Genomic DNA, 23,701 nt, shown 5'->3' with positions numbered 1-23,701 from the left:
CCCCCGGCGCTTAGAACGGTGCTCTGCACAGAGTAAGCGCTTAGCAAATACCAACGTTATGATTAGTACCCAGCGCTCAGAACAGTGCTCTGCACAGAGTAAGCGCTTAACAAATTATTAGTAGTGAGCGCTTCACAAATCTTTATGATGATGATGCTGATTCGGGGGGGGGGGGCGGGGGTTCGTGCCCGTCCGCAGGGGGGTGCTGTAGACCGGCAGGAGCAAGGGGAGCATCCGGCCGTTGCCATGGCGACGTGGTGGGGGGCGGCCGTTGGTCCAGGGTCGCCAGGACGGAGGCCGCAGACGGTCTCGCCCCGGCCGGGGCTCAGCGAGCGGGGGGCGACTGTGCCCGAGGGGTGGCATGGACCCCCAACCCCCAAACGGCCTCCCGCCTCCCCTCCCGATGCCCCTCCCGATGCTGCCGCTGCGCGGTGCGACCCCAGACCACCAGCTCGGGCGCTGGCTGGGATGGGGGGTGTCGGGGGGGGGGGGTCCGTCCTGCGACCCCCCTCCCCGAGATCTCCCGCTGCCTCCCTGACTCTCTCCCCTCCCTCAGGTGGACTGGAGAGCGAGGCCGGTGATCATGGTGGGCGAGGGGGCCAGGAGGATGGAGGGGGGCGGTGTCGGAGTGGACCCAGGCCTCTGTTCCCGCCCCCGAGGTGCCGGGGAGCCCCAAGGCGGGCTGAGGGAGACCCCCCCATCCCCCCTCCCCACCCAGAGATTCCGGGGCCCCCCAATGGAGGCACAGAGCAGACCTCCCCCGTCCTGAGGTTCCAAGGACCCCCCCCCCCCCAGGAAGGCAGAGCGCAGATCCCACCCAACCCCGAGATTCCAGGGATCCCCAAAGGAAGCAGAGAACGGATTCCCTCCCCCTCCCCACCCCGAGATTCCGGGGACCCCCCCCCAAGGAAGGCAGAGAGCAGACCCCACCCCCTCCGCACCCCGAGTTTGGTGGGGGGGGGGGAATCCTCCCACTGCCTCAGGGTGCCGGAGGGCAGGACCTCTGGGTCCCCAACGTCTCGGGCCCCTTCCCCACCTCCGTCCCCCCTCCAGCCTGCGGTCAGTCACACACTTTGCAGAAGATGGGGGGGGGGGGCCAGCAGAGCTTGGAGGGGAAATGGCCGTGGCAAGTGAGCCCGCAGCCGGACGGGAGACGCGTGTGCGGAGGCTCCCTGGTCAACAAGGGGTGGATCCTCACGGCGGCCCACGGCCTCAACAGGTGAGAGACCCCTCCCCGCCCTGGGCTGACCCACGACGGTCGGAGGGAAAGGGTCCTCCCTCATCTCTAGGCCTCGCGGGGTCTTGGAGGTGGGACCCCCCTCTCCTCCCCACAGCTCGGAGGACGTCTCCCCCTATTCGGTCCTCGCGGGAGAGCTGACCCCCTTCTCGGAGCCCGGCGACCCTTCCGCGTCCTCCGTGGAAAAGGCGGCGATCCACCCCGACGGCTCCCGGGGCGGCTACCCACGGGCCGACCTGGCCCCGGTCAAGCTCCAGCCGGCCGTGCGGCTGTCTCCCCGGAGCCTGGCCGTCTGCCTGCAGAGGAGGAGGAAGGCCTCCTGTTGGGTGACTGGCTGGGGGCGCATCTCCCAGGAGGGTGAGGGTCTCCCCCAGCCCCCCGGTAGGAGTCCACAGATCCGCCCCCGCTGGGTGACCCGGTTTGAGTCGCTTCCCTTCTCCAGGCCTCCGTTCCCTCCCCCGGAATAAGGGGACGAAGGCTGGGAGACCAACGGGGCGCGACCCGCGTCCAACGCGACGCGCCGGGATCCTCCCCGGTGTCTATCGCAGTGGTTCGCGCGCCGTAAACTCCGAACAGACGACGCCCGTTATCATCATTATGATTTCCGGGGCCCCCGGCGCGCCGGGGGGCAGAGATCCCACGAGGTCACGGTTTCGGTATCCGCTCCACACGCCGTCGGCGCTTAATAAGTGCCGTCGCTTCTACCGATAGTATTATCATGGAATTCGTTAAGTGCTTACTATGTGCCAAGCGCTAGAGTAATCTGCGGGGCGGATCCAAGCGCACTGGGTCGGACCCGGTCCCCGTCCCCCGTGGGGCTCACGGTCTCCACCCCCATTTTCCAGATGGGGTAACCGGGGCCCGGAGAAGGGAAGTCAGCCGGCAGACGCGTGGAGGGGCCGGGATTCGAAGCCACGACCTTCCGATGCCCGGGCCCGGGCCCCAGCCACGAGCCGTGCCGCTGCTTCTGGGCGTTAGGCGCTTACCGTGGGCCGGGCACCGTAGTGAGCGCCGGGGGGTGAGGTCCACCGGTCACTGCCCTGCGTCCTTAGCCGGCGGTGTCCGGCTGGGGAACCCTGTCCTTTCCCCAGTGAGTCTCCCGTGGCCCTTGGCCCTCCAGGAAGCGGAGCTGACCCTGGTGGACAGGACAGCCTGCGAGAGGACCTACCTCCAAATCTTTGGGCTCCAGCCCTCCTACAGGCCCGTCGTCACCAAGGACAAGATCTGTGCCGGAGACACCCCAAGGGGCTGAAGAACCCCTGCAGAGTAAGACAGAGGGAAGGACACAGAGACAGAGAGACCGGGGTGGGGTTGGGGGGGAGAGAAACAGAGAGAGGGAGAGAAATAGAGGGAGAGCAAGAAAGGGAGGAAGAGAGAAAGAGAAGCGAGGGACAGAGAGAAAGAGGGAGAGGAAGAGAGAGAGAGAGAAAAAGAAAGTGGGGGCACAGAGAAGGAGGAAGAGAGAGACAGAGAGAAGAGGAGGAAGAGAGAGAGGGACGGAGGGAAGGAGAGATAGAGAGAAAGAGAAGAGATAGAGAAAAAGAGAGCGAGGGGCGGTGAAAGAGGAAGAGACATAGAGAAAAGGAGGGAGAGAGAGAGGGACAGAGGGAGAGACAGATATAGAGAGAAAGGGAGGAAGAGAGAGAAAGAGACAGAGAGCGAGAGGCACGGAGAAAGAGGAAGAGAGAGACAGAGAGAAAAGGAGGAAGAGAGAAGAGAGGGACAGAGGGGGACGGAGGGAGAGAGAGAGAAAGCTAGAAAGAGAGAGCGAGGGACAGAGAGAAAGAGGAAGAAGAAGGGAGGGGGGGAGAGAGAAAGGGAGGAAGAGAGAAAAAGAGAGCGAGGGGCAAAGAGAAAGAGGAAGAGAGAGACATAGAGAAAAGGAGGAAGAGAGAAAGAGAGGGGGACAGAGGGAGGGAGAGATGGAGAGAAAGGGAGGAAGAGAGAGAGAGAGAGAAAAAGAGAGCGAGGAGCAGAGAAAAGGAGGAAGAGAGAGAGAGAGAGGGACAGAGGGAGGGGAAGGGAGAGGGAGGAAGAGAGAGAAAGGGCGAGGGACACAAAGAAAGAGGAAGAGAGAGAGACATAGAGAAAAGGAGGAAGAGAGAAAGGGCGGGGGACAGAGAAAGAGGAATAGGGAGAGAAGAGACAGGGAGACAGAGAGAGAGACAGAGAGAGAGACAGAGCCCGAGGCCTGCCGGACCCCTGGGACCCCTCCCCTGGGGGGGACCCGCCCGGCCGCACCCCACCTTATCCCACCCTTCACCCCCAAGAGTCCCCGACCCCAAGGGATCGAAGAACCCCTGCAGAGTCAGAGAAAGAGACAGACAGAAATAGATAAAGAGAGAGGGAGAGAGGCAGAGGGAAAGGCAAAAAGAGAAAGCACGAGAGACGGGAAGAGTGGGAGGGAGGGAGGAAGAGACAGGGAGACACAGAGAGAGGGAGAGAGAGAGACAGAAGGTCAGAAAGAGTGGGAGGGAAGGAAAGAGAGACCGGAAGGCAGAGACAGAGAGACAAAGAGGGAGAGAAAGGGAGCAAGAGACAGAAAGAGTGGGCGGAAGGGAGGGAGACAGAGAGAGAGAGAGAAAGAACGAGAGACAGAAAGAGTGGCAGGAAGGGAGGGAGACAGAATCAGAGAGGCAGAGAGAGAGAAAAAGAGAGACAGAGAAAGAGAGAGACAGGGAGATACAGAGAGGAAGACAGAGAGCCCGCCAGACCCCTGGGACCACCCCCCCAGGGGGACAAACCCACCCGGCATCATCCCGTCCCATCCCACCCTTGAGCCCCAAAGGTCTTAGGCCCCAGGGAGTCCCCTCCTTGTGCCCCCTGGAACCTCCCGGGTCCCTCCCTCGCCCCCACCCCAGGGGTCGTCGTCCCCCCCATCCCGGGGATGCCCACATCGGCCCTGCCCTCTCCCGCCCGCAGATTCTCTCTCCAGGTCTGTGTGTGAGTGTTGCGGGGGGGGGGGGGAGTCGGGGAGGGGGTCCCCTTCCCAGGGTCTCGGGGCCCCCTCGCCCTCCTCCTCCTGTCGCCCCCCTGCCCCGGCCCGGCCTCCCCCGGGGGGATTCCGGAGGCCCGCTGGCGTGCGAGCTGGGCGGCCGCTGGGTGCAGGCGGGGGTGGTGAGGTGGGGGCGGACCTGCGGCGAGCCCCCCTACGCGCCCGTCGTCGCCGCCCAAGCGGCGCCCTTCGCCAAGTGGATCGCCGACCGGGTGCCCGACGTCACCTTCGCCGCCGCGGCCCCTGACCCCGCCGCTGCGCCTCCTGCCGCCCCCTCCCCCGGATCCCTGAGCGGGCCCCCTCCCCCCCAGACCCCCTCTCCGCCCTTTCCGGGTTGGGGGGGGGCCCGGGGAGAGACCCCCCTCCCCTGCCCCACCAGTGCCCCGGGTCGCCTCTGCCCCCCTCGTTCGACGCCCCCGCCTCGCCCCCGTTCGGGGTCTCCGGAGGACCCCAGCGGCCTCCTCCTGCCGGCGCCTCGGGGTCAGGGGTCAGGGGTCAAGGGTGGGGAGGACCCGAGCGGTCGGACGGGCTCCCCCGCGGCCGGCGCTCGAACCCGGGTCTCCGGACTCCGGGCCCGAGGACCGCGGCGGAGGGGATAGAGCGCGGGCCTAGGAGGCGGAAGGTCTCATCCGGAAAATGGGGATGAAGGCCGTGGGCCCCACGTGGGACGGGGACGGTGTCCGACCTGATGACCTTGTATCCGCCCCGGCGCTTAGCACCGTGAGGTAGGGCCCGGGCCTGGGAGTCCGAAGGTCAGGGGTTCTAATCCCGGCCCTGCCGCTTGCCCTGACCAAGTCGCTTCGCTTCCCCGGGCCTCCTTCTCCTCCTCTGTAAAATGGGGAGACCGCGAGCCCCACGCGGGACGGGGACTGTGTCCCACCCCATTTGCCCGTGTCCACCCCACCCCTTAGTACAGCGCCTGGCCCCAAGTAAGCACTCGACAGAGACAGTTATTACTGCTAATACTAAAATAACGAATATTAGTATTAAGAATAATAGCCACGGGGGTCACCCTCCACCCATTGGGAAAGACGGATGCGAGCGCGGCACCGCAGCGCCCCCTGTTGTTGACCGTTTGTTGCCCTCGAGACACCCAGGGCCCCCCCCCCCCAACTCCCACAAGGAACCGCCTGGGACGAGATGGACCCCTCCACTAACGACGGTATCCGTTGAGCGCTCACTCTGTGCCGAGCGCCGTTCTAAGCGCTGGGGGTCGACCCGAGGTCATCAGGTGGTCCCACGCGGGGCCCCCGGTCTCCATCCCCGTTTTACAGATGAGGGAACCGAGGCCCGGAGCGGGGGAGTGACCCGTCCCGGGGCCCACGGCAGACAAGGGGCGGAGCCGGGATTAGAACCCGGGTCCCCCCGACTCCCAGGCCCGCGCTCCGCCCGCTAGGCCACGCTGCTTCTCGGCTCCGCGACCTCGGGTCATTTGCCACCTGCCCCACCCCCAAATATCCGCGGCCCTTACGCGCGCGTCTTTAAATTGTACGTTATAGATTATTTATATTAACGTGCGGCCCCCAGACCCTAAGTTCGTCGGGGGCAGGGAACGTGCCTGCTGACTCTGTCGTAGCCTCCTCTCCCAACCGCTTAGTACGGCGCTGTGCACACGGTAAATGACAATAAAGGAGGAGGAGGAGCAGGAGGAGACTGAATAGCTCACACCCGGGCACCTTGGAAGGGGGTCCGGGGGGGTCTGACCCCCCGAGCCCCCTTCCGTCCCCCCAAGGAAGCCTCCGGAAATCCTGATTCCCACATAATGGTATTTGTTAAGCGCCTGCTATGTGCCGAGCACTGTTCTAAGCGCCGGGGTAGACACGGGGGGAATCGGGTTGTCCCACTTGAGGCTCCCGGGCTTCATCCCCATTTTCCAGCTGAGGGAACCGAGGCCCAGAGAAGTGGAGCGACTCGCCCGCGGTCACCCGGCCGACGAGTGGCAGAGCGGGGATTCGAACCCGTGACCCCCGACTCCCAAGCCCGGGCTCTTTCCACTGGGCCACGCTGCTTCCCAGCTTGGCTACCCGCCTGCTGGGAGGCCCGGGTCGCCTCACTCGACGCTCCGTGCCTCGGTTTCCCCTTCTGGAGAACGGGGATGCGATAACCGCTCTCTCCCGCCCCTTTCAGACTCGGCGAAAGGGCCCCGACTGCATCGGCGCCGGGGCCGGGCGCGGTGATTTTGGCACAGAGTAAACGCTAAACCAATCTGACCGTGAGGATCATCTACCCCGGGCCTAAGAAGCGGGTAAATGTGAAAGGGGGAGGAGGCGCTCCTCCCTTCACCCGACTCCCACCTCTCCTCTAGGCCCGTAAACCTCCTCCTCTAGCCCGCGAGCCCGTTGCGGGGCGGGACGGTGTCCGTCCGTTGTTGTTCTGTCCTCTCCCGGGCGCTCGGTACAGTGCTCCGCACCCAGTGTAAGCGCTCGGTGGATACGACCGAGGCCTCCCGCCTCTCCGGGGCGCGGATCTCGCTCCCCGGGGCGAGGCCACGGCCCCCCGTCTCCAGAGCTCGCTCCCTGGGCTCTGAGGGTGCGTGGGGGTAACCCCCCCCCCCCGGTGCCCCCCGAGATGCCAGCGGCCCCCGGCACCGCCTCGCTTCTCTGCGCCCCCCCCCCCCCCCGCCCGGCCCCATCTTCCCCTCCTCCCTTGCGGCCTTTCCATCCCGGCCTCCTCTCTGCCCCCGGCCCGAGCCGTCCCGCCCCCTCTGCCCCTCTCCCACCCGCCCGCCCGGGTGGGCACAGGGCGAGGAGAAGTCTAGACGCCCCCCTGCCCCGATGCCCCCTTGGAGGCACCTCGCTCAGGAGGGCACTCGTTTCTTCTTCGCGGACCTGGGGCCTTCCCTTGCCTTCTTCTTCCCGCTGCCCGCTTTCCTCTCCCCGCCGCCGCCTTTCTTCTCCCCGCCGCCGCCTTCTTTCTTGTCTCCTCCGCCGCCTCTCTTCTCTCTCTTTCGGTCCTCGGCCCCGGGCTCTTCCTTGACGTCCCCCCTCTTCTCGGCCTTCTTGCCGCCCTCGGCCTCGTCCACCGTCTCGGAGACGGTGGCCACGCCGGCTTTCTTCTTCTTCCCCTCTGCACGGAAGAGGACAGACAGAGACAACTCCGTGGGGCGAGGCTGAGGCGGAATGAGTTTCCCCGGGGTAGTAATAATAACAATAATTAGCGTTCTATTTTCTAAGCGCTAACTACGTGCCCCTTCCGGACCGCGAGCCCGTCGGCGGGCAGGGATCGTCTCCATCCGTTGCCGAACCGGGCTCTCCAAGCGCTCAGTCCGGCGCTCGGCACACGGTGAGCGCCCCATAAATACGACTGGACGGATGAATGAACGTGCCGGGCGCCGTACTGAGCGCTGGGGCGGATTCAAGCGAATCGGGCCGGACGCCCGGGGCTCCCCGTCTCCGTCCCCGTTTTAGAGGTGAGGGGAACTGAGGCCCGGAGAAGCGAAGCGGCTCGCCCAAGGCCACCGAGCAGACGAGCGGGAGAGCCGGGATTAGAACCCGGGACCTCCTGACTCCCGGGGGCCCGGGTTCTTCCCGCTAAGCCGGGCCGCTTCCCCATCCCCTTCGGTGGGTCAGTGGGGGAGAGAGCGGGATGGGTGACCGAGGGGTGGGGGTTGGGCCGACGTAGCCCTCGGAGGGGACGGCCCCCGCCGCCCCCGGTCTCAATCTCTGAGCCCGCTAGACTAAGTGCTCAGCACGGCGCTCTGCCCACGGTAAGCGCTTAATACGATCGGATGGATGGACGAATGGAAGCTCTGGGAGGGCAGGGATGGCTTCCGCTGACTCTGAGGTACTCGCCCCAGCGCTCAGCACAGCGCCCGGCACACGGCGGACTGGAAACTCTGCTGCGTGACCGCGGGCGGGTCGCTTTACCTCTCTGGGCCTCAGTCACCTCATCTGTGAAAAATGGGGATTTAAGACCGCGAGCCCCACGGGGGACGGTGTCCGACCCCCTTAACCTGTACCCGCCCCAGCACTCGGAAGAGCGCTCGGCACATAGTAGGCGCTGAACGGGTACCGCGATGCTCATTCCTCAGGGCAGAGATTGTGTCTGCGAACTCTAGCGTCCTCTCCCCGGCGCTCAGTACAGCACACGCACTCTGAGCTCCTCGAGGAGAGGAACGGTGCCGCCTAACTCTACCAGACGCTCCCCAGCGCTCAGTACGGTGCCCGGCACTCAGCAGACGGTCGGCTCTTTAAGGGGCAGGGATCCCGACTACTCACTGGGACCGTCCTCTCCCAGGTGCTCGGAAGAGCGCTCCGAATCCAGTAGACCGTCGGCTCCCCGCGGGCAGGGAATCGCGTCTACCGGTTCCGTCGCGGTCTCCCGGGCGCCGGGCGCAGCGCTCCGTCCACGGAGAGCGGGTGGGACGGCGGAGCGACCGATCGGAGGGGGGCCCCGGGCCCTCCCCGGCCTCTTTCCGTCGGCTCGGAGCCTAACCCCTGACCCACCCAAGCTCCCACCGGGACCCCCTCCCCGCGGCCCCACGCCGGGGCCCGTCGGGGCGGCCTCGGCGACGGTACGGGATCGGCCGGCGGGTCCTCGGAGACGGGCGGAGTCTGGGAGGGAGGGGGGTCAGAGCCGAGGGAATGATGGAGGCCCAGATTCCTCTGGGGAGGCCAGGCCGGGGAGGCCGGAGAGAGGAGGCGGAGAGAGGCGGAGGGACGGGGACAGAGAGCGAGGCCGCCCGCGGGGTCACAGCGTCTCGTCTTCTTCCTTCACGGCGGGCAGAGACCTGGACGGGACGTGGCCGGACGGGGGGAGAAGGAAGCTGTCCGAGGGGTCTGCGGGGCAGAACGGGCGAGAGGTCAGCGAGGAGGGGACGGGAGGCGGGGGACGGGCGTCCGGCGACCGCGACGGGCGGGGATCGGCGCTCTTCAGCGCTGTCGTTCCCCAGCGCTCGGTACGGTGCTCGGCGCCCGGTCGGAGCCCCGGCTCGGGTGCCAATCCCCGCTCCGCCGCTCGTCCGCTGGGTGACCTTGGGCGGGTCCCCTCGCTTCCCTGGGCCTCGGTGACCTCCTCCGGAAAATGGAGAGCCCCACGTGGGACCTTGGCTCGTAATAATAATCTGTTAAGCGCTTCCTCTGCGCCCAGCACCGCTCTAAGCGCTGGGGGAGATCCGGGGTCATCGGGTCGTCCCGCGTGAGGCTCCCGGTCTTCGTCCCCGTTTTGCAGACGAGGGAACCGAGGCCCGGAGAGGTGAGGTGACTCGCCCACAGTCAGCTGACAAGTGGCGGGGCCGGGATTCGAACTCGTGACCTCTGACTCCCCAGCCCGGCCTCTTCCCGCTGAACCCCGCTGCGTCCTTGGATCTCCCCCCGGCGCTTAGATGACGACGACGGTCCTCGTGAGGCGCTGACTAGGTGCCGAGCGCTGTCCCAAGCGCTAGGGTGGACACGAGGCCATCGGGCCGTCCCCCGTGGGGCTCACGGTCCCCATCCCCATTTGACGGATGAGGTCACCGAGGCCCGGAGAAGTGAAGCGGCTTGCCCAAAGTCACCCAGCAGACGAGCGGCGGAGCCGGGATTAGAACCCCCGTCCTCCGACCCCCAAGCCCGGGCTCTTTCCCCCGAGCCGCGCCGCTTCTCTAACAGCGCCTGGCACTTGGTAAGCGCTTCACCGATGCCGTCGTCACTCTTATAATTCGTAGTACCAATAAATACGACGGAGTGAATGACTAATCGTGGGGGAGAGCCGGGATTAGAACCCGGGCCCGGGCCTTTCCCCCCTAGGGTGGTGAACCTGGTCATTATTATTACAAGATGGTGCTCACGGCTCGGTCCCCGCCTCCGACCGCCAATCGAGGGACTCCTCCCCCAGCCCCCCTGTATATCTGTACCTATTTATTATTCTATTTATTTTATTAATAACATGTACGCCTCTAGAATTCGATTCCTCTCTTTGGACGCTATCGACGCCCGAATACCTCTTCCGTTCCGTTGTCCTTTTAGACCGGGATCCCGTCGTCGGGCGGGGATGGTCTCCGTCGGTTGCCGAACCGCGCTTTCCGAGCGCTCAGTACGGCGCCCGGCGCCCGGTAAGCGCTCCGTAAACACGACCGAACGTCCCCTGGCGTTCCGCGGGGGCGAAAAGCGGTGTGGCCTAGCGGAGGGAGCCCGGGCCCGGGAACTAGAGGACCTGGGTTCAGATCCCGGCTCCGCCCCGCGGCTGCCGTTCGTGCATCCGGTCGTATCGGTCGAGCGCTGGCCGTGTGCAGAGCGCTGTACCGAGCGCTTGGGAGACGACCCGTTTATCGTCTACTGTACAGTGTCCTGCGCACAGTAAGCGCTCAGTAAATACCACCGAACGAATATAGCGATGAACACCTTCCCTGCCCACGACGGGCTTCCGCTCGCCTGCCGCGAGACCTCGGGCGAGTCCCTTCACTTCCGTGTGCCCCGGTTCTCCCGTTCCGCCGTCCACTCGATCGTCTGCGCCGAGCGCTCGGCGCGCGCGGGGCACCGTACCGGACGCTCGGGCGATACGACAGTAAGCCGGCGCGTGCCCCGACCACGGGGAGCTGACGGCCTTGGTGGGGGGGGGGACGGACGGACGTTAATAGAAATTAATAAACGAGCGATACGGACGTGAGGGGCGTGGGGCCGGGAGGAAGGAAGGGAGCGGGAGGAGAGGAGGGCGCAGGCGGGGGAGGCCTCTCGGAGGAGGTGGGCCTTCGGCGCTTGGCTCACAGTAAGCGCTTAACCGTCGTCATCATCATCATGATTATTAATAAGGCGCCGAAGGGGGGAGAGTCACCGTCTGGCGGACGGGAGGAGGGAGGGCGTTCCGAGGAGGAAGACGCCGAGCCCCACGCGGGACACGGGTCGGGTCCGACCCGATCGGCTCGGATCCACCCCGGCGCTCGGCACGGCGTCCGGCGCGCGGGGACCGAGCGGCGGGAGGTGATGAAAAGAGGGGCCCGGGGGGGGGGGGGGGGCACGTCACCCACCTCCCGGGATCTCGGTCAGCTCGTTGAGGGGAGGCACCGTCTCCAGCTTGTCGGCGTAGGTCTTGGCGGCCTGCCTCTGCAGGTAGCGGGCTTCGATCTCCTTGCGGGTCCTGGGCACGCGGCACTTGAAGACGCAGCAGAGGGTGACGACTGAGGGAGGGTCCGCGGGGGAGAGAGGGCAGAGGTCGGCGGCGGGCCTCTCGGGCCGCACCGCGACGCGCCCGACTTGGAGGGCCTCGGGGGCTCCGGGGGACCGGCCGCCCGACCCGGACGCCTCCGCCTGGTCGGAGGGGAGACGGGGAGGCCCGGCCGGAGGAGGTGAGGGCCGGGAGGGGAGGTGGCCCGGGGCGGATGGAGCCGGGCCGGCATTCCAGGAGCGGGAAATTCGGGAGTTGTGGAGGTGCGGGATTACCATTCCGTTGGGTCTCTCCCTGGCGGGGTGAGGATCCCCCCGGAACCGGAGGGCGGGGGGGGTGGGAAACAACAGGAGGAAACGTCTCTGCCCCCCACAAGGGGGGAGGGTGAACCCGGAATCCATCCCCCCTTCCCCCTGCCCCCGGGGAGCCGGCGGCCGGAAACGCCCGAAGGTCCCGAGCGGTCTGGGGTGATCCGTGGAGGGGCGGGGGGGGGGGGGGGGGGACGACGGTCCGTGTTGGGTCACCGGGGAGAGTCAGGGATGGAGAGGGGAGAGTCGGGGGGTGGGACGGTCCGTGCCGGGTCACTGGGGGGGCCAGTCGGGGATGGAGAGGGGACAGTCAGGGGGTGGGAGGGTCCGCGCCGGGCCCTGCTGAACGTGGGGGGCGTGAGGGGCAGGATGAGGGGCAGGGCTCGGGGGAGGTGGGTAACGATAATCCCGTCACCGGGGCATCAATTAAAGGGCCGCCCTGCGCCAAGCCTGGGGCCGGCGACCGGGGCGGAGGCGCGACGGCGAGAGGAGGTGGCACGGCGGGACACTCACCGACGGACAGGACGAAGAGGGCGAATATGCCGACCACCTGCCACAGCCTCATCCCCCAGAAGACCACCGTCTCCGAGGTCAGCGGGGGCGGCTTCGGCTTGGGCGGGGCCGTGGAAGGCTGCAGGGAGACACGACCCAGATCCCGACCCTTAGCGGAGAGAGCCCGGGCCCGGGAGCCGGGAAGACCCGCGTTCCGGGCCCGGCTCGGCCGCCCGTCTGCCGGGCGGCCCCGGGCGAGGCCCGTCGCTTCTCTGGGCCCCCGTCACCTCGTCCGTACGATAACGTCGGGATTGGTTAAGCGCTCCCTATGCGCCCGGCACCGTCGTGAGCGCCGGGGGAGATGCGGGGTCGCCGGGCCGTCCCCCGTGGGGCTCCCGGTCCTCGTCCCCATTTGACAGACGAGGGGACCGAGGCCCGGAGAAGCCAAGCGACTCGCCCCCGGTCGCGCAGCTGGCAAGCGGTAGAGCCGGGATTCGAACCCGTGGGGACGCGATCCCTCTCCTCCCTCCCGGGAAACTCCAACTCCGTGCCGGGCACCGTACTGAGCGCCGGGGTGGACAGAAGCAAACGGGGCTGGGCCCAGTCCCCGACCCCCAAGGGGCTCACGCCCCTTTTGGGGAAAGAGCCCGGGCCGGGGGGGTCACGGGTTCGCATCCACACTCGTCAGCTGTGTGACCGTGGGCGGGTCGCTTCGCTTCTCCGTGCCTCGGTTCCCTCGTCTGGAAAATGGGGACGAAGACCGGGAGCCCCACGGGGGACGACCCGATGACCTCGCGGCCTCTCCAGCGCTTAGAACGGCGCTCGGCACATGGGAAGCGCTTACCAAACGCCCTCGTCGTTATTATTATTTTACAGAGGAGGGAACCGAGGCCTAGAGCAGCCAAGCGACCGGCCCGGGGTCCCACGGCAGACGAGCGGAAGGCCTCCGGGAGGAGGCGGGCCTTCAGGAAGGCTCCGGAGGGGCGGGGGAGCGCCGTTCCCCCTCGGCTGAGGCTCGGACGTCTCCTCCGAGACACCGGAATGGCGTCGGCCAGTCCGGCCTCGTTGACGTGATTCGATTACCACAACCCGAGAGGAAGCAGGCCTCGTTCCCAGCCGTCTTCCCCCGGCCGCCGCCTTCCTAGCATCCTCTCCGGCCCGGCGGCCCGGCCGGGGCCGGGGGCGGGGGGGGGGGGGGGAATCCTTCCTTCATCCGTTCGGCCGTATTTACTGAGCGCTTACTGGGCGCGGCCCGCTGTACCGAGCGCTCGGGAGGGGACGACACCAGGGTAGATTTCGGCTGCAGGCTCCCCCCACCCCGGGGGGGGGGGGGGGCGGGTGGAAACACAGGCCGGAGGGGCTGGGGGGTCCCGAGAGGAGCCTCCCCCATCCCCGCCCCCCCGCCCCAGCCTGGGAAGAAGGGGGTCCACTTCCTCGTAAACCCCTCGCTAAACAGTCCCGGGGGTGTACGTGACAGCCCCGGGCGTCTACATGTACTCACACGTGGGACTGAATCTGCCCGAGCACATTTGGTTTTTTGCATGTGTGTATATGTATATACACACATATATACATACATATATATAGATATATATACACATACATACATACATATATACATATATATATCTCGATATATCTCGATATAGATAGATATAGATAGATACGTAGATAGATATAGATATATACATAGATAGATATAGACAGGTATATCGATAGATAGATAGATACAGATACATATATATATGCTTATTAGTATAAGTATTATATTAGTATATAAGTATTATATTAGTATATATGTATTATATTAGCATATAAGTATAAGTATTATATTAGTATTATATATACACTTATTTTTGCTTATGTTTTGTGTGTATAAATATAAATATATATTTGTATATATATACATATATTTTTGCACATATATGCCTATGTAAATATACATATATATACACAGATATATATATGCATATGTGTGTGTGTGTGTGTGTGTGTGTGTGTGTATATTTGCACTTGAGAAGCAGCGTGGCTCAGTAGCCAGAGCCCGGACACCCGAGTCAGAAGGACCTGGGTTCTAATCCCAGCTCCTCCACGTGTCTGCTGTGTGACCTTAGGCAAGTCACTTCACTTCTCTGGGCCTCAGTTAATGCGCATCTTATTCTTACGTGCATCTCTGTGTGTGTATGTTTGTGTGACTGTGTATATATATATATGTATTTAATAATGGCATTTGCTCATTCATTCGATTCATTCAGTAGTATCTACTGAGCGCTTACTATGCGCAGAGCCCTGTTCTAAGCCCTGGAGAGGAGACAAGGTGATCAGCTTGTCCCCCCCCCCCCGGGGCTCCCAGTCTCCATCCCCATTTTCCGGCTGAGGTCACTGAGGCCCAGAGAAGCGAAGCGACTCGCCCCACGTCCCCCAGCGGACGGGCGGCGGAGCCGGGATTAGAACCCACGACCTCTGCCTCCCCGGCCCGGCCTCTGGCCACCGAGCCCCGCTGCTTCTCCCGCCGATCTGTGCTTATCTCCTCGTGCCCGCGTGTCTGCCCGAGCCCGTGCCCAACCGGCTCCTCTCCACCCCGGCGCTCGGGACGGCGCCCGGCCCGTAGTGAGCGCTTAACAAATGCCACAGCCATCCGCAGACTCGCACCGGGTGCGTATCCGCGTGCGGGTGCTCCCGGCGGAGGGAAAGGCGATCCTTCGGACGGGACTCTGGTCCGGGCGTCCTCTAGGCCCGGACGCCGGATCGCATTTCCGGCGGCCACGGAGACCGAAACCCGACCCCTGCCCTGCCTCGTCCTCGGCCCCCCGCCCCAGCCGGGGCGTCCCAGACGCCTCTCCGGACGCTGTACCGAGCAGCACGGCGCAGTGGCCGGCGCCCGGGCCTGGGAGTCAGAAGGTCACGGGTGTCCTCCGGGGAGTCGCTTCCCTTCCCCGGGCCTCGCTTCTCTCATCTGTAAAATGGGGGTGAAGACTGCGAGCCCCACGTGGGACAGGGACCGTGTCCAACGCCGTTTGCTCGTATCCACCCCGCCGCTTAGTACGGCGCCTGGCACGTAACGAGCGCTCAACAAACACCGCGGTTATTACGAAACGCTGGGGAGAGGCCAGTAGACCGACACGTTCCCTGCCCACTACGAGCCTGAGCGCTCACCGAGTGCGGAGCGCTGCGCTAGGCGCTTGGAAGAGGACAGTAGAACAATAAATAGCCACATTCCCCGCCCGCGACGAGCTTTCACGCTCTCTCAAATTTACCGAGCCGCTTGCTGGGCGCGGAGCACCGTGCTGAGCGCTCGGGGGAGGACGATACAGCGACAGACGGACCCATTCCCCGCCCACGGTGAGTTTGCACACCCTCTCTCACACGTGCTGAGCGCTTACGGCGCGCAGAGCACTGTGGTAAGCGCCGGGGAGAGGGGAAGCAGAAGAATAAACAGACCCAGCCCCCGCCCACAACGAGCTTGGACACTCTCTCATTCGATCCTACGTATTGAGCGCTTACTGTGTGCAGAGCACTGTACTAAGCGCTGGGAGAGGACGACAGAATAATAAAGAGACCCATCCCCTGCCCACACGAGCTTACCTCCCCCCCCCCCCACACTCGGTCAGTGCTATTTATTGAGCGCTTAGGGTGTGCGGAGCACCGTATCCCGGCTCTGCCCCTCAGCCGTGTGACCGTGGGCGAGTCACTTCACTTCTCTGGGCCTCAGTGCCCTCGTCTGTCAAATGGGGATGAAGACCGGGAGCCTCACAGGGGACGACCCGATGACCCCGGATCTCCCCCGGCGCTTAGTGCGTAGTGAGCGCTTCGCAGCTACCAACATCATCATTATCATTATTATTACCAAGCGCTGGGGAGAGGAGAAACAGAATAATAAACACGATTCCCGCCCACAGGAGCTCACACGCAGTCTCTCCCTCATCAATCCGATTTATCGGAAGTTTCCGGGGTGCGGAGCACTGTGCTAAGCGCCGGGGAGAGGACCAAAGAGATCCATCTCCTGCCCACAAGGGTTGACCCACCCACGCCCTGTCTCCCCGTCATCCAGGCCTATGAATTGAGCGCTCGGAGGGTGCAGGGCCCCGCGGTAAGCGCTGGGGAGAGGGGACGCAGAGGAGTAAACAGACACACACACACTCCCTGTCATCCAGGACTATGAACTGAGCGCTCGGAGGGTGCGGGGCCCCGCGGTAAGCGCTGGGGAGAGGGGACGCAGAGGAGTAAACAGACACACACACACTCCCTGTCATCCAGGACTATGAACTGAGCGCTCGGAGGGTGCAGGGCCCCGCGGTAAGCGCTGGGGAGAGGGGACGCAGAGGAGTAAACAGACACACACACGCTCCCTGTCATCCAGGACTATGAACTGAGCGCTCGGAGGGCGCAGGGCCCCGCGGTAAGCGCTGGGGAGAGGGGACGCAGAGGAGTAAACAGACACACACACACTCCCTGTCATCCAGGACTATGAACTGAGCGCTCGGAGGGTGCAGGGCCCCGCGGTAAGCGCTGGGGAGAGGGACGCAGAGGAGTAAACAGACACACACACGCTCCCTGTCATCCAGGACTATGAACTGAGCGCTCGGAGGGTGCAGGGCCCCGCGGTAAGCGCTGGGGAGAGGGGACGCAGAGGAGTAAACAGACACACACACACACTCCCTGTCATCCAGGACTATGAACTGAGCGCTCGGAGGGTGCAGGGCCCCGCGGTAAGCGCTGGGGAGAGGGGAGGCAGAGGAGTAAACAGACACGCCCACACGCTCCCTGTCATCCAGGACTATGAACTGAGCGCTCGGAGGGCGCGGAGCCCCGCGGTAAGCGCTGGGGAGAGGCGGCCGGTCCCCCGCGGCCCCGGGCAGGGAGGGGTCGGGGTCGGGGTCGGGGGGCGCGGAGCCCCGCGCTAAGCGCTGGGGGCTCTTACCTGCACCAGCTGAGCGGCCGCCGCCCCCAGCACGAAGGGCCAGAGGAGGCCGGCCGCCCCCCGCCCCGAACCTCGCATCCTCGTCCCGGACGCTCCGGCGCTGCCGGACGGCTCCGAGGGGTCGCTTACGCTCCCGCCCCGGGGAAGGGGAGGGGGCCCCGGGGGGCCCCGCCCCCTCGGGGACACGCCCCCCCGGGGGGGGTCACCTGGGGAGGGGGAGGGTCTGGGGGTCACCCGGGGGGACGGACACCCCTCGGGGGGCTACCGGGAAGGGGGGCGACGCCCCCCCCCCCGGGGGGTCATCTGGAGAGAAAGATGGTTGGGGGGGGGAGTCATCTGGGGGGGACGGACACCCCTCGGGGGGCTACCGGGAAGGGGGACGACGCCCCCCGGGGGTCATCTGGGCAGAAGGATGGTTTGGGGGTCACCCGGGGGGACGGACACCCCTCGGGGGGCTACCGGGAAGGGGGGCGACGCCCCCCCGGGGGTCACCTGGGGAGAGGGAGGGTCTGGGGGTCACCCGGGGGGTTGGATACCCCTTGGGGGTGGCCGGGGATTGGGACGACGCCCCCCCGGGGGTCACCTGGGGAGAGGGAGGGTCTGGGGGGTCAGCTGGGGGGGGACGGACGCCCCTCGGGGGGTTACCGAGGGGCAGGGACCCCCCCCAGATTGGGATCCCCATGAGGGACGGGGACTGTGTCCGCCCTGACTTGCTTGTATCCACCCCAGCGCTTAGACCAGTGCCTGATACCTAGTGTGCACTTAATAAAAACCATCATAATTATCATTATTATTATCACAGGGACAACGTCCCCCCCGGGGATGATCTGGGAAGAGACACGGTTTGGGGGGTCACCTGGGGGATGGACCCCCCCCCCCCCAGATTGGGATCCCCACGTGGGACGGGGACCGCGTCCACCCCGATTTGCCCGTATCCACTCCGGCGTTTAGTAGAGTGCCTGCCACATAGTGAGCGCTTAACAGATACCATCGTTAGCCAAGCGGCTCTTGGGCTGGTGGCTGAGGGTCAAGGAGGTCACGGGTTCCGATTCCGGCTCCGCCACTTGTCCGCCGCGTACGATGCTCCGCGCGCAGCAAGCGCTCAACGGATCCCACCGGATGGACGGCGGGCGGATCGCTTGACTTCTCTGGGCCTCGGTTCCCTCCTCTGGAAAACGGGGACGGAGACGGCGAGCCCCACGTAGGGCGGGGACCGTGTCCCACCCGATGGGCTTGTGTCCACCCCGGCGCTCAGTACAGCGCCTGGCACGTGGTGAGCGCTTAACAGATACCGTTATCATCATCATCATCAGGCCCGCGGAGGCTGGGCCTGGGGGCTGCGGCGGGGCCCCTCCGGCCGTGCGAGGGAGAATTCCTGTCCGGGGCCCCGGGCGGGCGTCCAGTACAAGCCCGGGGAGGGGAGGGGGGATGTACTCGACTCCGCTTCAGTGCTCCCTAACCTGTCTGCCCTTGAAGAGCACCGGCTCAGCAAAACGGCACCGCTGTGCTGCCCGGTCTGGCGAGGCCGGCCTGATTCTAGACCCATCTTTCCCTTCGCGCAGTAAGCGCTCAAGAAATACGAGCGAATGAAGCCACTCATTCGATCGTATTTATTATAGTAATAATAATAAGGATGATAATAATAATAATCACACCACTGAAGGTACTCGTTAAGCGCTTACTATGTGTCTTCTCGACTGGGGGCCCGGCGCCGGGCAGGGATGGGCTCTATCTGTGGCCGACTTGTACTTTCCGGGCGCTTAGGACAGTGCTGTGCACGCACTGAGCGCTCAGTAAATGGCACTGAATGAATGAATCCACTCGTTCGAGCGTATTTATAATAATAATAATAATAATAATCACACCACTGAAGGTACTCGTTAAGCGCTTACTATGTGTCTTCTCGACTGGGGGCCCGGCGCCGGGCAGGGATGGGCTCTATCTGTGGCCGACTTGTACTTTCCGGGCGCTTAGGACAGAGCTGTGCACGCACTGAGCGCTCAGTAAATGGCACTGAATGAATGAATCCACTCGTTCGAGCGTATTTAACGATAAGCGTAATATTGATGGTGTTTGTTGAGCGCTCACTATGTGTCTTCTGGACTGGGAGCCCGTCGCCGGGCAGGGACGGGCTCTATCTGTTGCCGAATTCTGCTATCATTCATTCAGTCTATTTATTGAGCGCTTACTATGTGCAGAGCACTGTCCCAAGCGCTTGGAATGGACAATTCGGCAACAGATAGAGACCGTCCCCGCCCACTGACGGGCTTACCGAGCGCTTGGGACAGTGCTCTGCACACAGTAAGCGCTCAGTAAATACCACTGAATGAATGAATTGAATGAATGTGCCGAGCACTGTTAATAATAATAATAATAATGTTGGCATTTATTAAGCGCTTACTACGTGCCGAGCACTGTTCTAAGCGCTGGGGTCGACACGGGGGAATCAGGTTGTCCCCCGTGGGGCTCACAGTCTTCATCCCCATTTTCCAGATGAGGGAACTGAGGCACTGAGAAGTGAAGTGACTCGCCCACAGTCCCACAGCTGACAAGGGGCGGAGCCGGGATTCGAACTCATGACCTCTGACTCCAAAGCCCGTGCTCTTTCCACTGAGCCACGCCGCTTCTCAGTTCCTGCTCTAAGCCCTGGACTGATGATGGTATTTGTTAAGCGCTCACTCCGTGCCCAGCCCTGTTCTAAGCGCCGGGGGGGATCCAGGGTCATCGGGTGGTCCCACTTGAGGCTCCCGGTCTTCACCCCCATTTTCCAGATGAGGGAACTGAGGCCCAGAGAAGTGAAGCGACTGGCCCAGAGTCACCCGGCTGACAAGTGGCGGAGCCGGGATTCGAACCCATGACCTCTGACTCCCCAGCCCGGGCTCTTTCCACGGAGCCACGCTGCTTTCTCTTCACTGTACTAAGCGCTTGGGAGAGGACGGTGAACAATAACCCCCCTCCCCCCCACCCTCTGCTCCTCCCCCTCCCCTGGGCCCTGTGCTCATTTGTATCTATTATTTATTACCCTATTTATTTCGTTAATGAGGTGTCCGTCCCCATGATTTTAGATATCTTGCTGATGTCAACAGTGCTTTGCACATAGTGAGCGCTTAACAAATACCACCGTCGATTTACTTGCTTGTTTTTGTTTTGTTCTGTTTGGCTTTGCCGTCTGTCTCCCCCGATGGGACTGCGAGCCGGCCGTTGGGCGGGGATCGTCTCTATTTGGTGTCGAATTGTCCATTCCAAGCGCTTAGTACAGTGCTCGGCACAGAGTAAGCGCTCGGTAAATACTGTTGAATGAATGACTAGACATCAGCCGCCTCGCCGTGCTTTAGATTGCCTAATACCGTGGGGGTTTTTTATTTGAATAATGTTTGTTAAGCATTTTGTTAAACATTTTGGTTGTTAAGCGGGACTCAGTGGAAAGAGCCCGGGCTGAGGAGTCAGAGGTCGTGGGTTCTAATCCCGACCCCGCCTCCTGTCGGCTGGGTGACTTCGGGCCGGTCGCTTCGCTTCTCCGGGCCTCGGTTCCCTCATCTGGAAAATGGGGATTAAGTCTGTGAGCCCCACGCGGGGGGGTGGCAACCTGATGACCTCGTACCCCCCCCTCAGCGCTTAGGACGGTGCTCGGCACATAATGAGCGCTTAACAGATGCCGTCATCATCATCATGATGTGTCCGGAACCGTACTAGACAGGACCCCGCCTGATTCTAGACTCGCTCATCAGTCATCCGTCTCCCCTTCCCACCAGACTACTGCTCCCCATCCAGGCAGGACCTGCCTCACACTGCCCAATACCGTGGATTTGCTTCCCCCAAATCCTATTTGTTAAGCGCTTACTATGTGCCGGGAACTGCACCAGAGCTTAGAGCGGTGCTTGGCACATAGTAAGCGCTTAACGAATTCCAAGCGCTTAGTACAGTGCTCTGCACACAGAAAGCGCTCGATAAATACCGTTGAAGGTAGCAGCATCATCACTAGACTGGAGTGTGAGCCCGTCGTGGGCCGGGGTTGTCTCTCTCTGTCCCTCTGTCGTCCTCGCCCGAGCGCTCAGTACAGTGCTCTGCACACAGTAGGTGCTCAATAAGGACGATTGAACGAATGAGCCAGCCCGATCCTAGACTCATCTTCCCCCCTCTCAGTCGCCCCTTCCGCTCAGGCACCACGTCCCCCCCGGGCAGGACCTCCTTTAGACCGCCGAATACCACGGGTTTTTATTTTTACCGGTACTTGTTAAGCGCTCGCCATGTGCCGAGCGCCGCGCTGATCCCCAAAACGTGATCGTCGGGTTTGGACCCGGTCCCCGTCCCACGTGGGGTCCCGCGGTCTCCATCCCCCTTTCCCGAAAAAGGGAACTGAGGCCCAGAAAAGTGAAGTGACTCGCCCGAGGTCACCCGGCAGGCAAGAGGCGGAGCCGGGATTAGAACCCGGCTCCTTCTGACTTCCGGGCCCCGGGCCGGCTAGGCTTTGCTACTTCCCAAGGTTTCCTGATTGATTGATTGATTGAACATGTGATTCCTTGTGGCTGGTGGTGCCCAGCGCCCCGGTCGATCAATCAGTTGTAATTATTGAGCACTTTCTCTGCGTGGAGCACTGTACTAAGCGCTTGGGAGAGGACAATAGAACGATAAAGAGACCCACTCCCTGCTCACAGGGGGAGGCAGGCAGAGATCCAGTTGGCCATCCCACTCTGCCACGTGTCAGCTGTGTGACCGTGGGCAAGTCATTTAACTTCTCTGTGCCTCAGTGACCTCATCTGTCAAATGGGGATGGAGACCGGGAGCCCCACGGGGGACCACCTGATTCCCCTGTGTCTACCCCAGCGCTTAGAACACTGCTCTGCACATAGTAAGCGCTTAACAAATACCAAAAAAAAATCCTGGCCCGGACGAGACCAGCTAGGTCCCAGTCAGAATGGCCCCTCCAAAGTCATCGTTTATTCATGCGGTCGGATTTATTGAGCGCTCACTGTGTGCAGAGCACTGTAGTAAGCGCTTGGAAAAGTACAACTTGGCCACAGATCAATCCCCCTGCCTCTGAATGGGGTGGGGCCTCTTGTACCTATTATGAATCACCAAATTTCCCAGGGAAATATTCCCCGCGGGGAGATTTGCCTAACCTGACTCCGCCCTGCTGCTTTTCTCCTTTGTCTGCATTTTTTTTTTAAATTGATATTGGTTAAGCGCTTCTTATGCGCCATGCACTATAATAATAATCATCACTGTGCTATTTGTTGAGCGTTTACCGTGTGCCAGGCACCGTTCTAAGCGCTGGGGGAGATAGGAGATCATCGGACTGGACAGAATCGCACTCTACTAAACCCCGGGGATGGACACCAGCAGATCAAGTTGGACTGCCGTGGGGCTCGCGGTCTTCATCCCCATTTTACAGAGGAGGGAACTGAGGCCCGGAGATGGGAACTGACTTGCCCGAGGTCACACGGCACACAAATGGCAGTGCCGGCATTAGATGATAAGAATTATTAATAATGATGGTATTTGTTAAGCGCTTACTAGGTGCCAAGCGCTGTTCTAAGACCTGGGGGAGATACGAGGTCATGAGGTTGTCCCACGTGAGGCTCACGGTCTTCAACCCCATTTTACAGACGAGGGAACCGAGGCCCGGAGAAGGGAAGTGGCTTGCCCAAGGTCTCGCAGTAGAGGGGGGATTAGGACCCAGGTTTCCCGCCGCCGGGGCCGGGCAGGGCCTCGCCAGGTGCGTGACTCAGTGGAAAGAGCCCCGCGGTCATGGGTTCTAATCCCGGCTCCGCCGCCTGTCAGCTGGGTGACTTTGGGCAAGTCACTTCACCGTGCCTCAGTTCCCTCATCTGTCAAATGGGCATAAAGACTGTGAGCCTCCCGGGGGGCCACCCGATGACCCTGTAATAATAACGTTGGCATTTGTTAAGCGCTTCCTCTGTGCCGAGCACCGTTCTAAACGCTGGGGGAGATCCAGGGTCATCGGGTGGTCCCACCTGAGGGTCCCAGTTAATCCCCATTTTACAGATGAGGTCACTGAGGCACAGAGATGTGAAGCGACTCGCCCACGGTCACCCAGCTGACAAGTGGCAGATCCGGGAGTCGAACTCATGACCTCTGACTCCCAAGCCCGGGCTCTTTCCACTGAGCCGCGCTGCCGCTGTATCTCCCCCAGCGCTTAGAACGGTGCCGGGCACACGGTAGGCGCTTAACAAATAGCAACATTATGACTAGGCCTCGCCGGTTGGGGTGCCTCATGCTAAGCGCAGTGCACTGTGGGAGTCGGGGCGGTTGGGCGCCTCATGCTAAGCGCAAAGCACTGTGGGAGTCGGGGCGCTTGGGCGCCTCATGCTAAGCGCAAAGCACTGTGGGAGTCGGGGCGCTTGGGCGCCTCATGCTAAGCGCAAAGCACTGTGGGAGTCGGGGCGCTTGGTCGCCTCATGCTAAGCGCAAAGCACTGTGGGAGTCGGGGCGCTTGGGCGCCTCATGCTAAGCGCAAAGCACTGCGGGAGTCGGGGCGGTTGGGCGCCTCATGCTAAGCGCAAAGCACTGCGGGAGTCGGGGCGGTTGCGCGCCTCATGCTAAACGCAATGCACTGTGGGAGTCGGGCCTGGTGTCCGCCCAGGCTAAGCGCGGTGCACGGTGGGAGCTGGGGCGGCGGGGGCTTGTTGAAAGACGAATGCCCAGCT

General features: G+C 63.0%; 2 protein-coding genes and 1 long non-coding RNA gene across 3 annotated transcripts; 2 read left to right on the top strand and 1 right to left on the bottom strand.

Moving 5' to 3' along the window:
* Positions 1-244: 244 nt before the first annotated feature.
* PRSS38 (serine protease 38) lies at positions 245-2,066 on the top strand. Its single transcript, XM_029077241.2, has 2 exons — positions 245-1,219; positions 1,335-2,066. The coding sequence occupies exons 1-2, from the start codon at positions 1,083-1,085 to the stop codon at positions 1,702-1,704; spliced, it is 507 nt and encodes a 168-aa protein (XP_028933074.2). The 5' UTR covers positions 245-1,082; the 3' UTR covers positions 1,705-2,066.
* An 86-nt stretch (positions 2,067-2,152) lies between these two features.
* On the top strand, positions 2,153-13,025 carry LOC120638785. The gene is made up of 3 exons (XR_005660727.1): positions 2,153-2,503; positions 12,053-12,210; positions 12,989-13,025. It is a non-coding gene; the product is annotated as an uncharacterized LOC120638785 (long non-coding RNA).
* Positions 6,982-17,130, bottom strand: TMIE (transmembrane inner ear). Its single transcript, XM_029077239.2, has 4 exons — positions 17,034-17,130; positions 12,134-12,251; positions 11,176-11,325; positions 6,982-7,298 (listed from the first exon to the last, which is right to left on the bottom strand). The coding sequence occupies exons 1-4, from the start codon at positions 17,109-17,111 to the stop codon at positions 7,030-7,032; spliced, it is 615 nt and encodes a 204-aa protein (XP_028933072.1). The 5' UTR covers positions 17,112-17,130; the 3' UTR covers positions 6,982-7,029.
* Between the last annotated feature and the right edge of the window lie 6,571 nt (positions 17,131-23,701).

This window comes from Ornithorhynchus anatinus, chromosome 13 (genome assembly GCF_004115215.2).
Source record: "Ornithorhynchus anatinus isolate Pmale09 chromosome 13, mOrnAna1.pri.v4, whole genome shotgun sequence".
In the NCBI taxonomy this organism is placed as follows: Eukaryota; Metazoa; Chordata; class Mammalia; order Monotremata; family Ornithorhynchidae; genus Ornithorhynchus; species Ornithorhynchus anatinus.
This window is presented reverse-complemented; position numbering and strand designations above follow the sequence as displayed.

What these genes read in the sequence shown, in the direction of transcription:
- PRSS38 (XM_029077241.2), top strand. Translation starts at nt 1,083, where the DNA reads ATGGGGGGGGGGGGCCAGCAGAGCTTGGAGGGGAAATGGCCGTGGCAA. An exon ending in GCGGCCCACGGCCTCAACAG is followed by an intron (nt 1,220 to 1,334) that starts GTGAGAGACCCC and finishes TCCTCCCCACAG; the next exon opens with CTCGGAGGACGTCTCCCCCT.
- TMIE (XM_029077239.2), bottom strand. Translation starts at nt 17,111, where the DNA reads ATGCGAGGTTCGGGGCGGGGGGCGGCCGGCCTCCTCTGGCCCTTCGTG. An exon ending in CGGCCGCTCAGCTGGTGCAG is followed by an intron (nt 12,252 to 17,033) that starts GTAAGAGCCCCC and finishes GTCTCCCTGCAG; the next exon opens with CCTTCCACGGCCCCGCCCAA. An exon ending in CCTCTTCGTCCTGTCCGTCG is followed by an intron (nt 11,326 to 12,133) that starts GTGAGTGTCCCG and finishes ACCCTCCCTCAG; the next exon opens with TCGTCACCCTCTGCTGCGTC.